The sequence below is a fragment of the Helianthus annuus genome, chromosome 13 (genome assembly GCF_002127325.2).
Source record: "Helianthus annuus cultivar XRQ/B chromosome 13, HanXRQr2.0-SUNRISE, whole genome shotgun sequence".
In the NCBI taxonomy this organism is placed as follows: domain Eukaryota; kingdom Viridiplantae; phylum Streptophyta; class Magnoliopsida; order Asterales; family Asteraceae; genus Helianthus; species Helianthus annuus.
The window spans coordinates 633,378-649,172 of NC_035445.2; the positions used below are offsets into that span (position 1 = coordinate 633,378).

Sequence of the window (15,795 nt, forward strand, 5' to 3'; positions counted from 1 at the left end):
GCTCCTGCTCCTGATGCTGCTGCTGCTGCTGATGCTGCTGCTGCCGCTGATGCTGATCCCAGTCCGCATCCGCAATGAAGGGTAGTGGAGGTAACCCGTCATGCTGTCGCTGCTGCTGCAGCGCCGCAGCCACCCACTCTAACAAATAATTGTTTCTCTCCACGTTTCGAAGCAGCCGCTCATGTGACGGGTCAGGACCGGGCATAACATGGCGTGGGAACTGGGGCGCCCCGGGTGGTCCACGCGGCTGTGGTGGCTGCGGAAAAACGGCGACCGGCTCATGCGGCTCTGGCGGCTCCGGATCCCGCGGGGGATAAATCAGAGGGAAGTCTTCTGGCAGGTCCTTAAGCTCGTATTGCGTGCCGTCCAGATTCTTTAACCGCTTCCCGCATGGAAAGTCTTTGGTAATATGCATCCGTTTTTCTCATCCCATCCGCTTTGGCTGTGCCGCCGGGCCTACACGGCCGCGGTCATTCTCCGGATGATAGCCCAACGAATGGGCTATCTTGGTCACGTAAGCGCCGCCGAATAGTATTCCGCGCTCCTGTCGATGATGCGCGGAGGCGAAATACTGCGCCAACCCGTAGGCGAGAGCGCACGGCCTCTTGTATAAGAGGCAATACAAAAAGAATAAGTCACCACTCGTACACCACTCCCGGCTTTTGTTTCGAGCAGTGATCGAAGTGGAAATCATCTTGTGCAAATACCTGCATAAATGGAAACCAGTCAGTAAATAATAATCAGTCAACATCGATTAAATGGAAACCGTAAGTCGCGTAGGTCCCTAACGGGCAACGACGGACTTAGTTTCGACGCTCGTTAGGCCCGTACGCGCCTTACGGACGACGTCGACTAAATAATATTTTTTTTATTATTTAGTCGACGTCATCCGTAAGGCGCGTACGGGCCTAACGAGCGTCGAAACTAAGCCCGTCGTTAAAATTTTAACGACGGGCTTAGTTTCGACGCCCGTTAGGCCCGTACGCGCCTTACGGACGACGTCGACTAAAATTTATATTTTCTGTTTAAAAATATATATTTTTCTGTATTTAAAAAAAAAACAATTTAAGTTTATGTTTAAAAAAATGGTCCCTGAGGTTTGATGTGTTTACAAAATTGGTCCCTGAGGTTTGATGAATTTACAAAAATGGTCCCTGGTGTTTCCAGGATTTACAAAAATGGTCCCTGGTCAATTTCTGAAACACAAGGGACCATTTTATTAAATCCTGGAAACACCAGGGACCATTTTTGTAAATTCATCAAACCTCAGGGACCAATTTTGTAAACACATCAAACCTCAGGGACCATTTTTGTAAATTTATCATCCGTAAGGCGCGTACGGGCCTAACGGGCAACGACGGACTTAGTTTCGACGCTCGTTAGGCCCGTACGCGCCTTACGGACGACGTCGACTAAATAATATTTTTTTTATTATTTAGTCGACGTCGTCCGTAAGGCGCGTACGGGCCTAACGAGCGTCGAAACTAAGCCCGTCGTTAAAATTTTAACGACGGGCTTAGTTTCGACGCTCGTTAGGCCGTACGCGCCTTACGGACGATGTCGACTAAATAATATTTTTTTTATTATTTAGTCGACGTCATCCGTAAGGCGCGTACATTATTTAGTCGACGTCGTCCGTAAGGGCTGTACGGGCCTAACGAGCGTCGAAACTAAGCCCGTCGTTAAAATTTTAATCGACGAACTTAGTTTCGACGTTCGCTAGGGACCTACGCGCCTGACGGTTCGACTTCGACTAAATAATAAAAAAATATATATATTTTAACGACGAACTTAGTTTCGACGCTCGTTAGGACCGTACGAGCGTCAAAACTATGATCGTCGTCGTTAAATTATATTTAGTCGAAGTCGAACCGTAAGTCGCGTAGGTCCCTAACGGGCGTTTAAACGGCTGCAAACGCAGCCGCAAACGGCAGATATTTCGCTGTTGTTTGCGGCTGCGTTTGCAGTCGTAAACGGGCGTTTAGACGGCTGCAAACGCAGCCCCAAACGGCTGCGTTTTCGCTGCCGTCTGCGGCGGCATTTGCAGCCGTAACCGGGCGTTTAAACGGCTGCAAACGCAGCCCCAAACGGCTGCGAAATCGCTGCCCTTTGGGGCTGTGTTTGCAGCCGTTTAAACGCCGGTTTACGGCTGCAAACCCAGCCCCAAACGGCTGCCGGTTTAGACGTCGTTCAATTTTTTACAAAAACGGCTGACGGTTTGATATATTTACACTTTGTTCCCTAAAGTTTCTATTTTTTACAAAAATGGTCCCTGATGTTTCAAAAATTGACAAAAATCAACTAAATAATTAAAAAAAGAAATTTTCTTTTAAAAAAATCTGTTTAATAACTAACGTACCTGAAGAGCGGATCCTCAATCAGCGTACTCCTCCCCTTGGATTGGTAGTGGTCCCACTGACGGATGTCCGCGATCAGATCCCAAAACCCTAATAGCGTGGGTTTATCAATCATTACGAGCCCCTGTTTACACGAATGTTTATTAAACGTTAAATTAATATTAAATCTTAAATGTTATATATTAAAAATAATAATAATAACAATACAAAATTTGTGTTAAACGTACCTTCGTATAAAGATCCGTAGCAATCTCAGCCTCCGTATACAAACCGCTATGCACCGCAAACTGTGCAAGTGACATTTCGCGCGCCTGGCCAGCCATGCGAAAAGAAACCTCGGGCGGGGGAGGGGGCTGCGCGGGGTCCACAACCTCATTTGGCCGACGAGGATGAAACTCGAACGACGACAGAAACTCGACTAGTATCTCCCTGTAGGTCGGCGTAAACGATAGCTCAAACAGACGATCCCACGGTGAATCAACGGGAACAAACTTACGCACCCAATCTTCAACCTCAAGCTTCCGGAGGGTTTTCCACGAAACCGCAAAATGTTCACCAATATGCATCTTCCGAAGCTTCTCGCAACGGAGCGCAGCCTCGGACTCCTGAGGAAACTCCAAATACGGGTGATTCTCTAGAGGATCTGGCGGTGGACGCGCCCGCCGTTTCCGCTGCGGCTGCTCCGGAATATCTTCTTCGTAATCCATTTCCTCCATTTTTCTGTTTTTAAAAAAAAAAACAATTTAACTTTAAGTTTAAAAAAATATATATTTTCTGTTTAAAAATATATATTTTCTGTTTAAAAATATATATTTTCTGTTTACACAGCAAAACCATGGCACAAGTGAAAGCATAAAGACAAGTGAAAGCATAAAAATATATATTTTCTGTTTAAAAATATATATTTTTCTGTTTTTAAAAAAATAAAAAAACAATTTAAGTTTATGTTTAAAAAAATGGTCCCTGAGGTTTGATGTGTTTACAAAATTGGTCCCTGAGGTTTGATGAATTTACAAAAATGGTCCCTGGTGTTTCCAGGATTTACAAAAATGGTCCCTGGTCAATTTCTGAAACACAAGGGACCATTTTATTAAATCCTGGAAACACCAGGGACCATTTTTGTAAATTCATCAAACCTCAGGGACCAATTTTGTAAACACATCAAACCTCAGGGACCATTTTTGTAAATTTATCATCCGTAAGGCGCGTACGGGCCTAACGGGCAACGACGGACTTAGTTTCGACGCTCGTTAGGCCCGTACGCGCCTTACGGACGACGTCGACTAAATAATATTTTTTTTATTATTTAGTCGACGTCGTCCGTAAGGCGCGTACGGGCCTAACGAGCGTCGAAACTAAGCCCGTCGTTAAAATTTTAACGACGGGCTTAGTTTCGACGCTCGTTAGGCCCGTACGCGCCTTACGGACGACGTCGACTAAATAATATTTTTTTTATTATTTAGTCGACGTCGTCCGTAAGGGGCGTACGGGCCTAACGAGCGTCGAAACTAAGCCCGTCGTTAAAATTTTAACGACGGGCTTAGTTTCGACGCCCGTTAGGCCCGTACGCGCCTTACGGACGACGTCGACTAAATAATATTTTTTTATTATTTAGTCGACGTCGTCCGTAAGGCGCGTACGGGCCTAACGGGCGTCGAAACTAAGCCCGTCGTTAAAATTTTAACGACGGGCTTAGTTTCGACGCTCGTTAGGCCCGTACGCGCCTTACGGACGACGTCGACTAAAATTTATATTTTCTGTTTAAAAATATATATTTTTCTGTTTTTTAAAAAAAAAAAAAACAATTTAAGTTTATGTATAAAAAAATGGTCCCTGAGGATTGATGTGTTTACAAAATTGGTCCCTGAGGTTTGATGAATTTACAAAAATGGTCCCTGGTGTTTCCAGGATTTACAAAAATGGTCCCTGGTCAATTTCTGAAACACAAGGGACCATTTTATTAAATCCTGGAAACACCAGGGACCATTTTTGTAAATTCATCAAACCTCAGGGACCGATTTTGTAAACACATCAAACCTCAGGGACCATTTTTGTAAATTTATCATCCGTAAGGCGCGTACGGGCCTAACGGGCAACGACGGACTTAGTTTCGACGCTCGTTAGGCCCGTACGCGCCTTACGGACGACGTCGACTAAATAATATTTTTTTTATTATTTAGTCGACGTCGTCCGTAAGGCGCGTACGCGCCTTACGGACGACGTCGACTAAATAATATTTTTTTTATTATTTAGTCGACGTCGTCCGTAAGGGGCGTACGGGCCTAACGAGCGTCGAAACTAAGCCCGTCGTTAAAATTTTAACGACGGGCTTAGTTTCGACGCCCGTTAGGCCCGTACGCGCCTTACGGACGACGTCGACTAAATAATATTTTTTTTATTATTTAGTCGACGTCGTCCGTAAGGCGCGTACGGGCCTAACGGGCGTCGAAACTAAGCCCGTCGTTAAAATTTTAACGACGGGCTTAGTTTCGACGCTCGTTAGGCCCGTACGCGCCTTACGGACGACGTCGACTAAAATTTATATTTTCTGTTTAAAAATATATATTTTTCTGTTTTTTAAAAAAAAAACAATTTAAGTTTATGTATAAAAAATGGTCCCTGAGGTTTGATGTGTTTACAAAATTGGTCCCTGAGGTTTGATGAATTTACAAAAATGGTCCCTGGTGTTTCCAGGATTTACAAAAATGGTCCCTGGTCAATTTCTGAAACACAAGGGACCATTTTATTAAATCCTGGAAACACCAGGGACCATTTTTGTAAATTCATCAAACCTCAGGGACCGATTTTGTAAACACATCAAACCTCAGGGACCATTTTTGTAAATTTATCATCCGTAAGGCGCGTACGGGCCTAACGGGCAACGACGGACTTAGTTTCGACGCTCGTTAGGCCCGTACGCGCCTTACGGACGACGTCGACTAAATAATATTTTTTTTATTATTTAGTCGACGTCGTCCGTAAGGCGCGTACGGGCCTAACGGGCAACGACGGACTTAGTTTCGACGCTCGTTAGGCCCGTACGCGCCTTACGGACGACGTCGACTAAATAATATTTTTTTATTATTTAGTCGACGTCGTCCGTAAGGCGCGTACGGGCCTAACGGGCAACGACGGACTTAGTTTCGACGCTCGTTAGGCCCGTACGCGCCTTACGGACGACGTCGACTAAATAATATTTTTTTTATTATTTAGTCGACGTCGTACGTAAGGCGCGTACGGGCCTAACGAGCGTCGAAACTAAGCCCGTCGTTAAAATTTTAACGACGGGTTTAGTTTCGACGCTCGTTAGGCCCGTACGCGCCTTACGTACGACGTCGACTAAAGAATATTTTTTTTATTATTTAGTCGACGTCCTCCGTAAGGCGCGTACGGGCCTAACGGGCAACGACGGACTTAGTTTCGACGCTCGTTAGGCCCGTACGCGCCTTACGGACGACGTCGACTAAATAATATTTTTTTTATTATTTAGTCGACGTCGTCCGTAAGGCGCGTACGGGCCTAACGAGCGTCGAAACTAAACCCGTCGTTAAAATTTTAACGACGGGTTTAGTTTCGACGCTCGTTAGGCCCGTACGCGCCTTACGGACGATGTCGAGTAAATAATATTTTTTTTATTATTTAGTCGACGTCGTCCGTAAGGCGCGTACGGGCCTAACGGGCAACGACGGACTTAGTTTCGACGCTCGTTAGGCCCGTACGCGCCTTACGGACGACGTCGACTACATAATAAAAAAAATATTATTTAGTCGACGTCGTCCGTAAGGCGCGTACGGGCCTAACGGGCGTCGAAACTAAGCCCGTCGTTGCCCGTAGGCCCATACGCGCCTTACGGATGATAAATTTACAAAAATGGTCCCTGAGGTTTGATGTGTTTACAAAATTGGTCCCTGAGGTTTGATAAGTTTACAAAAAATGGTCCCTGAGGTTTGATAAATTTACAAAAATGGTCACTGTAAACCCTAATCAAACAAATCAAAAAAACACCCCTAATTTACTGTAAACCCTAATCAAACACATCAAACAAACACCCCTAATTCACTGTAAACCCTAATTTACCTATGATACAGCCCTAATTTACGGATAAAATAGCAAAAAAATCAAAATTACTTAAATAGGTTGAGTATATACCTCGATTATACTTCGAATTCGCGTGTATACGGTCGGAAATACGTAGTCGCCTTCGTAGGGGTTCGTAGTGGGTTTTTTTTGTAATTTGGGGAAGAACATACGCTGCGTAGGGGTTTTCCTGATTTATATCAGAAGCTATACGCAGCGTAGTGACCAATACGAAGCGTATGTGGGTGTCTAAAATTACGATTTAGCCCTTCTATCAGTGCTATACGAGGCTTAATATAAGGGCAAAAACGTCATTGTGCACCTTTATATACGCGTCGTATTGATCTCTACGATACGTATATAAGATGTCATCACAATGACCTTTATACCCTTCTGTTTAGCCTATACGAAGCATCTGTAGAAGGGCATAAAGGTCATTATGAAGACAACTACATACGCATCGTAGAGACCCATACGAAGCGTATTTAAAGGTCCAATAATGACATTTTTGCCCTTATATTTAGCCTCGTATAGCCCAAAAAGAGGGGCAAAATAGTAATTTAACATGTTTATATTTTCAAACTTCAATTTGGGGGGAAAATTGTCCGCCTTTGACATAGGCTGCGTATTGATCAATACGCTGCCTGGGTTTTCTCATTTTACCTTTTTGCCCTTGTTATGAGGCTAAAGGAAGCCAAAAAGAGGGGCTTTATTGTAATTTGGATAACATACGATGCGTAGGGTTCCCTACGCACCTTAGAAGACCTTTTTTTTTTTTTTTTTTTTCTTGGTTTGTATTTAGAGAAAGTAAAAATAATCCAAAAATTATGTTTATAAAAATTATAAATTATAAATTATAAATTATAAATTATAAATTATAAATTATAAATTATAAATGAATTAAAAATTATAAATTATAAATTATAAATTATAAATTATAAATTATAAATTATAAATGAATTAAAAATGATAAAAACTTTATAAATTAAAAAATTTCTACAATTTACAAAATTACAAGTTTCCGCTTAATCTTCGATAACATTTAAACTCGGTTCTCTGTCTTTGTCTCGGTCTGATTTAGGATGCATTAACTCGTAGTAGTGCTCTAACTACGGTGTATACATTTCTTCCCACCGTTTCGCAGCTATTGATCGATGTGCCGACCACATCGGGTTCACTAAAGGCATGGGGTAGTCTCCTTCCAACTTAGCATGTATGAAGTGTCCCCCGTGAACATGTACAAGCGTTATCGCTTGAGGTCGTGGATCTAGTGGGGCATCCGTTAATGGGAAGATGGTAGAGCTCCATTCAATGCTTAGCACGTGGAGGACAATATTATACCTTTGCGCTATGAGAAGCCCTACGTGGGGCATTTCCATCCAGTGACTTTCATCGCACCCTTTCACTGAATGCCATTCGATGCTCTTACGTATTCGTTTAAAGTCTCCTTCGTTATATGTTTCGAATACATGCTTCCAACGCGGTTTGTTATGGTCAATCTCCAGTAGTAAATCTCTACGAATATTGGGCCATGCGTGTTCCGTAAAACCTAACCCGACAGCCACAGACCTGTACCCACAATGACCGTCTGGGGTCACATCTTGTATACGCGATATGTAAGAGCGAAACTCTGATGGAATTTGATTCTTAAACCTCTTAATGCATAACAAGTGCTCGTCCCCTTTTATTAATGGAAAAACCTTATCATCCCTCGTCTCCTTCTTTTTAGAACTTGTTGAACTGTTTGGTTGCATTTTAGGTTTTTCAGACTTCACAAACGAACCAGTTCGACGAGAGCCCTCTGACGGTACGTATGAGCTGTGTCGGGGTAAATCGTACTTATGCTTGGGGGAAGCGGTAATTACGTTGCTGTCATCGCCATAGGAGCTGTATCTCGCAGCTTGGTCTAACCTCGCAGCTTCATCTAGCCTTTCTTGTACTTTCTTTGATGTAGGCCGACCGCGAGTGTTTTGCTGGACGATCGGTGGTTTCTTGGTTGACGATTTTGGGGTGAAAACCGCTTTTATCTTTGAAAGCATACTCTTTTGTTGAACGGGGGACTGCGCCTCTAAATGTTGCCGCACATTATTGAGCTCTGCTACAATATCGACCTCCTCGTCTACCAGTTTACAAGGGAGCAAGTCAAGCTTGCGCCAGAATACATCTATCTCGTCGAGTTGTATTATACGCCCTGCACAGTTAAGTTAATACGGTGTGAGAAACAGCTAAATCGTACAAAATAACAAAAGGTTTGTTGTTTTAATATTTTTTACCTGTACGGTTGTAGTTTTCCAGTCTACAAGCACACGGCAATCCTTTGCTAAGCCACATATGGCAACCACATGATGCGTTAAGTTTCCGCAACACATCCATCTTCCTCAGTAGCTCTTTTTCCAGCAAATCAAGTGCTTCATGGGAAACCTTTCCACGTAGGTTGTCCAACATTCGGTGTCTATGGTGGTTCATCGTTTTTTCGATGCTCTCAGTGAAACTTTTTTGTATTTCATCATACTGAGTTTCAACTATATCAATGATGCATCTTGCTATTCGCTCCAATGAACTCCCGCGCGTAATGTATCTTTTTAAATTTGCGTGCTGGCTCTCAACTCTGTTGGTGGTGCGCTGACCAAAGTTGCGACACTTATCGGTCCACGCATAAACGAACATTTCTTTATAGTCTTTGAGCCAGTTTTCGTAGACGTAATCATAGACACCTGTAAAAATAAAATAATGAAATGTAAAAGCGTGTGTGAAATATAATAGATTGGGTGAGTCGTTTGTTGAAGGAACACTTACTTTCTCGGTTGGCAACCACGAGTCGGTTATACATTTTCTCCAAGTTGTACTTGTACATGGGCTCTGATGAAGATTCGCACAATGTCCGCCAGTACGACATAAATTTCCCCCAATCTTCTTTATCGAACCCTTCCTTGCACTTTCTAGCTATATTTTGTTGGATGTGAAAGTGGCATAGAAGCCTTTTTGCGTTCGGGAATACTTTAGAACACGCGTTTATCAGGGCAAGCTCCCTATCCGTGACTATCACACGCGGCATCATACATTCATGCAATATTGACTTGATCCGCTCAAGCACCCACACGTAGTTACCCCTTCGTTCCTTACAAATAACGGCATGTGCGATACAAAAAGACTTCCCAGTCGACGTCATACCCACAACCTGGACAAATGGCATGTTGTAGAGGTTTGTTTTGTAGGTCGCGTCGATCAACATCACGTGCGGGAATGCACGCCACATAGTGATTGAATAAGGATGAACAAAGAAAATCTCTGTTACGACATCTGTTTTGGGATCTTGTCGGGTGTCGTAAATGAATCGGCGGTCATGCAGCAGGCTTTCCAGTGCCTGAATAGGATTCTTTCCGTCCATTATTGTCGCTCTAATTTTTTGTACCGCATTTTGCACGTCTTTCTGAACGTGCAGGCTGTCGGGGAACTGCTTTCTTAGGGTTTGAAATATGATACGTGGCTCCATGTTTTGAGCAGTTAGCTGCTCCACTAGCTTGTATTCGGCTTTAGTGAATCTTCGCACAAAAGCGTGGCCCAACAGACTCGTCGTAGGTTCGTGGTTATGGTTCGCACAGTCCACTTTTAACTCCCACGTGTCGTTCGTCACGTCCCGGATGGCGAGTAATGAAAACGGGCAGCCGATTTTTTTGCTACCAGCTTTCCTAACTGTTGCTTTACTACGGTGTTCACCACTACGGTCGCACACAAGCCATACCATCCCAGTAGTACCGCCAATATTTTTTGATCGGCGGGTAACAATTACGTAACCATTATCCTTTCCCGTTTCTTGTACCCAATTCTTCAAATCAGTTAGAGACATGAAACGCTAAAAAAGGTTACGTTAATAATAATAATAATAATAATAATAATAATAATAATAATATAATCGAAACTCATACTTCAGGTACTAATTTTTGTCAATTTTCGAAACTTTAGGGACCATTTTTTCAATTTTAGAAACTTTAGGGACCATTTTTTTCAATTTTAGAAACTTTAGGGACCATTTTTGTCAATTTCAGAAACTTTAGGGACCATTTTTTTCAATTTTAGAAACTTCAGGGACCATTTTTGTCAATTTTCGAAAGTTCAGGGACCATTTTTGCAATTTTCGAAAGTTCAGGGACCATTTTTGCCAATTTTTGAAAGTTTAGGGACCATTTTTGTCCATTTTCGAAAGTTCAGGGACCATTTTTGTAATTTCCGAAAGTTCAGGGACCATTTTTGTCAATTTTCGAAAGTTCAGGGACTGTTTTGTCAATTTTTGGAAACTTCAGGGACTATTTTCGTAAAATTTGAAACTTCAGGGACTTTTTTTTGTTTTTGGCACTTAACTGGACTAACTGAGTTCTCTAACTCAGTTAGTGGTCCCTTGTATTAAATGCTAACCTAGTTAGGATATAACTATGATTTAACTAACTAAGTTAGGTTTAAACTAACCATTTTAACTATGATTTAACTAACTAAGTTAGGTTTAAACTAACCATTTTAACTAAAAATCAATTTCATGATTCTTTTATTTATTTACAATACTAATTTATTTAAAATATTTTTTATTAATTTATTTATTTAGAGAAGAAAAATAAATTGTTTATTAACTTAACTTTCTTAACTTGTTTATTTACTAAATCTTATAATTATTTTGTTAATTAATTATAATATTTTTAACAACAACAACAACAACAACAACAATAATAATAATAATAATAATAATAATAATAATAATAATAATATTTATAATTATATTTATAATTAAAGTATTTTAACAATAATAATAATTATTATAATTATATCATTTTTAACTATAATAATAATGATACCTCATTTACTTGAAATGGATTGCTCGGGGTAGATGGTTCATAAAGTGATGTGTTACGGGACTCATAACCATATCCAACTTCATCCCTATATCTATCGTATACACTGTCGTATACACTGTAGCCCCCATATCCACTGTAACCACCTTCACCCCCGTATCCACCATCACCACCGTATCCACTGTAACTTCCGTATCCACCTTCGTCCCCGTATACCCCATAACCCGGATACGATGGCTGCGACGGGTAATATGGTTCATCAACAGGTGCATTCTCAGCACCGTATCCACTTTGTTGCACGTACGGAGATTCATACCCGTATCCGTAATCTGGACACACTTGATGCACCGGATAATTTGGTTCATCAACAGGTGCATTCTCAGCACCGTATCCACTTTGTTGCACGTACGGAGATTCATACCCGTATCCGTAATCTGGACACACTTGATGCACCGGGTAATTTGGTTCATCAACAGGTGGAGTGGGAGTCTTGTTCAAGTCTGGCAACTGTGTTTCTTGATCAACAGGGACTCCAGACACAACCTCCTCCTCCTCATTGGCAGCATTTGATCCCCATGTGTCGTTAGAATAGCGATTACCGAAATAATTATCCTTCCAAAATGATGACATTTTAACAAGGTTGAACAAAAAACAAACAATTTACTTAAGAAGAAGATGAAGGAAAGCAAAGTATATGAAAAGGAAAGCAAAGTATATGTCGGATGATGGGTAACAGACATGAATGGAGGGATAAATAGACTTTCATCTGGCATGTCAATACGCAGCGTATTGATCCCTACTCACCGTATTACTTTATTCACGTGCCCTGGACAACATCGTATCAGGTCAAATCAGTCTGTCAATACGCTGCGTATTGATCAATACGCACCCTATTTAAGACTGATTTGACATGGTACTAGGTTTGACTGTCTGGTCGTGTACCTACCACTTATATACGCTGCGTATTGGTCAATACGCAGCGTATTCAGGTAACCCTATACGCTGCGTATTGGTCAATACGCAGCGTATCTAAACCCTAAATGTGCAGATAGCCTGGCTTGGTGTGCAGATAGTGAGAGCCTATTGAAAACACTGGCTATATGTGCTTAATGGAGTCCACATCCAGGACCCACAATCCGGAATAAAAGCATCTCCAAACTCGAAGCCACTTCGAGTCAGAAGCTATAAATCAGATTCATAAACAAGGATGACAGTCATCAGGTCGGTTTTAAAGATTTCTATTTTTTTAACGAAAAAAAAAAAGAAAACAAAGCAAAAGTTTTTACAGCTCAAAATTTTGAAAGATATAAAAAGCCGTATTGAATTTGAGAGGCTTAGAAGTGCATGCTCATGAGCTCAACTACAAATTATGTAACTCGAACGCTATTCAATTTATGACAATGTTTTAGTAAAACTGTATTAAAAACTTATGGAAGAAAATGAACTATATGAAAATAAATATTCCGTATCAATATTGAATTACTTGTAGCTATTTTCTTTATAAAATGTTGTATGGTAGATCTGGGCTAACATTCTTTAACGATAATTCTTAGACTTTCTAGATAAATACACTCTACAATATTTGCGTCAACATGTGGAAAAAATGATAAGTAAGGGGAGCGGGGGTGGTCACTAGTGATAGAATTCTATCATTCCCAATATCCAATCAACTCATGTCATGCCATCACCTAATATTCTATCACTAGTGATAGAAATGTAGTGGGGGTGGTCACTAGTGATAGAATTCCATCACTCACAAATTTTTTTAATTTTTTTTATTTTAAATTAGAAATTAACAATAAAACACTAAAATTATAAATTTCCATTAAATTAAAACATACTACTTCAATTTAACATACTAGAAATATTTTAGGCTACAAATTAAAAAAAAAAACCTACTCCTCGTCCGACTCATGAAACTCCAAACCTAGAGAACTAACTAGTTCGATTAAATCGTATCTCAACCGAAAGTGAGTTTCTTCATTACGTAATTCTAGATGGATATTTTGTGAAACTTGAACTTGTGTAGGAGGATCCGGCACCAATCCGGGGATATTGCACGTTCGTCTTCTTTGATTATCATATTGCGCAATATGATACATGCATGCACTATGCTACGCATTGCTTTCTTGTTCGTCGCACGAACCGGTCGGTGTAGTATACCCCATCTACCCTTTAAAACACCAAATGCCCTCTCAACATCTTTTCTTCCCGATTCTTGCAATTTTTTAAACACGATTTCTTTAGGCTCGACAGGAAATGAGGGAGCATTCACAAAAACAGACCATGACGGGTAGATACCATTCACAAGAAAAAAGCCTCGTTTGTAATGTCGCCCATTAACATAGAAAGGAGAGGAAGGTGCGATACCATCCGTTACGGTTTGAAACAATGGCGATGTGTGCAACACATTGAGGTCGTTGTTTGAACCTGGAACACCGAAATACGAATGTCAAATCCATAAATCATTCGACGCCACCGCTTCTAGTATGATAGTTGGTCTTTTGATGTCTCCCCTAACATACGCCCCTCGCAACTCTCTTGGACAATATTTTCCACTCGATATGTGTACAATCGATGCTACCGAGCATCCCGGGAAAATGCCATCTAGCCTCATGTGCGGCGTAAATACGTGAGATGTCGTGGCTCGTCGGTTTACGTAAAAACTCTTTAGCATACAACTTAATGACCGCGTTGCAAAAAAATTGCAAACATTCACGTGAAGTTCTGGCCGACATAGCTAGGTATTCATCATATTGATCGGGAGGGTTACCTGTCGCTAGTTGGCGAATGGCGGACGTGCATTTTTGTATCGGCATGAAACTTGGTTTGCCTCTCGCATCGTAACCTTCTTGAAATCATTCCTCGCTTGCTTCGATGTCTCCAACAATCTTTAAAAATAATTCTTTGGGTAAACGAAACGGATCTCTAAACGTTTCGGCATTGTAGAGCGGATTTTCCACAAAATAATCGTTCATCAACACTTCGTTGGCACGTATATGATCACGGTCTACCATCTTCTTCTTTGGGCGGGACGACTCGGCATCAAGTTCGTTATACACCGACACAAACTATTTTAGCGTCTCATTGTCGGAAGACGACTCGGTATCGCTATCGCTAGACATTGGAAACGTCGAATCCGTAGGGAAATCCATTTGAGAAAGATGTAGATTGTGTGAAATGGGTTTAAAATGGTTTAAAGATGTAGATTGGTGTGTGTAAAATGGTTTAAAATGGAGATATAAATAGATAAAAGGGTTTAAAGGGTTTTTTTTCTTTAATTGAATTTAACCGTTGAATAACGGTCAAAAAGCAAGCAACGTTCGAATTTTTCAAAGTTTTGAACGCGTGAACGTTTCAACGCGTTTCAAAAATAACGCGTGATGAACATGGGGGCGGCGGTGTTCGTTATTGTTTGACGCGTGATGGGGTGGCCATGAAAGACCACCCCGCCTCCCCTAAGTTTACTCGCAGATTAAAAATCTGAAAGTTTACAAAACAAAGTCAATAAACATCTTCATTTTCACCATACGGTTAAAGAATGAGGGCAGAGAGTGAGGTCAAATATTCTTGGAGATGACTAGAGGTCAATGAACCATCAAATGGTAAGTGTTCTTTTGCATGAAATGAGGTTAATTTTTAACTAAAAATGGTGCCATTTACACTGTGCATGAATATTTTAAATTTATTGTTGTAATAGACGAAGAGTAAACGTTGTAAGTCATAAAAAAAAAAAACAATTTAGAAGCATATAAATAGAATATTAGGATAATTACAACGTTATTACCAACTATGATAAAGTATTAAAATAAGCTGAGCTAATATATTTGATATACATGTCGGTGGTTTTTGGGATTAATATAAGAAATGCAATCATCTATCCATCCACAAGCTCTATACAAAATTACAAAACAAATGATCTGGGAGTATTTACATTACATCCATCTATATGAAATAATCTCTTTACCAATTATTGATATTTAGACTTTGACAATCGCACAAGTTTATCCTTTATCATTATGTATTTTTTGGACTACGACTTGGATTAAAAGTGAAATTCTTTTTTCTTAAAAAAATGGTTACGTATTATACGGTAAGTAGGATTAAGCACCTCCGCGTTGCGACGGGAGGCATACACCAATGCCACACTACTGCCAACGACCACCAATACTAAAGTTGCGGCGTGTTAATGCGAAGAAATTAAACTTAAACGTAAAATACATATAAAAGAATAACTAAGTCGATCTAAGACCCGCGCGTTACGATGAACCTGTCAAACGGAAAAAAATAGACAACATAAAAATGTTTAACCACACATGCACATTGTGCCGTGTAACTCGTAAAATTTAGAACGGAACGTAAAGCGAAAATTTAGCGAAAAATAAAAAGTATAGAGGACCAAAGTTGAAAGTGAAAAAGTTGTGAGGTTAAATTGTAAAAGATGATGTACAATAGTTTAATGCATACAAGTGCTATAAATTATATCTATAATAGGAGCCACATGGGAGGAGCTTGAAGTT

General features: G+C 40.7%; 1 protein-coding gene across 1 annotated transcript; it reads right to left on the reverse strand.

The window, feature by feature from the left end:
• Window positions 1-424: 424 nt before the first annotated feature.
• LOC110883187 lies at window positions 425-12,212 on the reverse strand. Its single transcript, XM_035981796.1, has 7 exons — window positions 11,279-12,212; window positions 9,231-10,287; window positions 8,708-9,148; window positions 7,557-8,625; window positions 2,585-3,077; window positions 2,360-2,481; window positions 425-707 (listed from the first exon to the last, which is right to left on the reverse strand). The coding sequence occupies exons 1-7, from the start codon at window positions 11,903-11,905 to the stop codon at window positions 425-427; spliced, it is 4,092 nt and encodes a 1,363-aa protein (XP_035837689.1). The 5' UTR covers window positions 11,906-12,212.
• Window positions 12,213-15,795: the final 3,583 nt, after the last annotated feature.

Coding starts and splice junctions, on each gene's coding strand:
- LOC110883187 (XM_035981796.1), bottom strand. CDS start 11,905: ATGTCATCATTTTGGAAGGATAATTATTTCGGTAATCGCTATTCTAAC. Junction 9,149..9,230: donor CGTGGTTGCCAACCGAGAAA/GTAAGTGTTCCT, acceptor TTATTTTTACAG/GTGTCTATGATTACGTCTAC. Junction 708..2,359: donor ATTGAGGATCCGCTCTTCAG/GTACGTTAGTTA, acceptor CCATTTATGCAG/GTATTTGCACAAGATGATTT.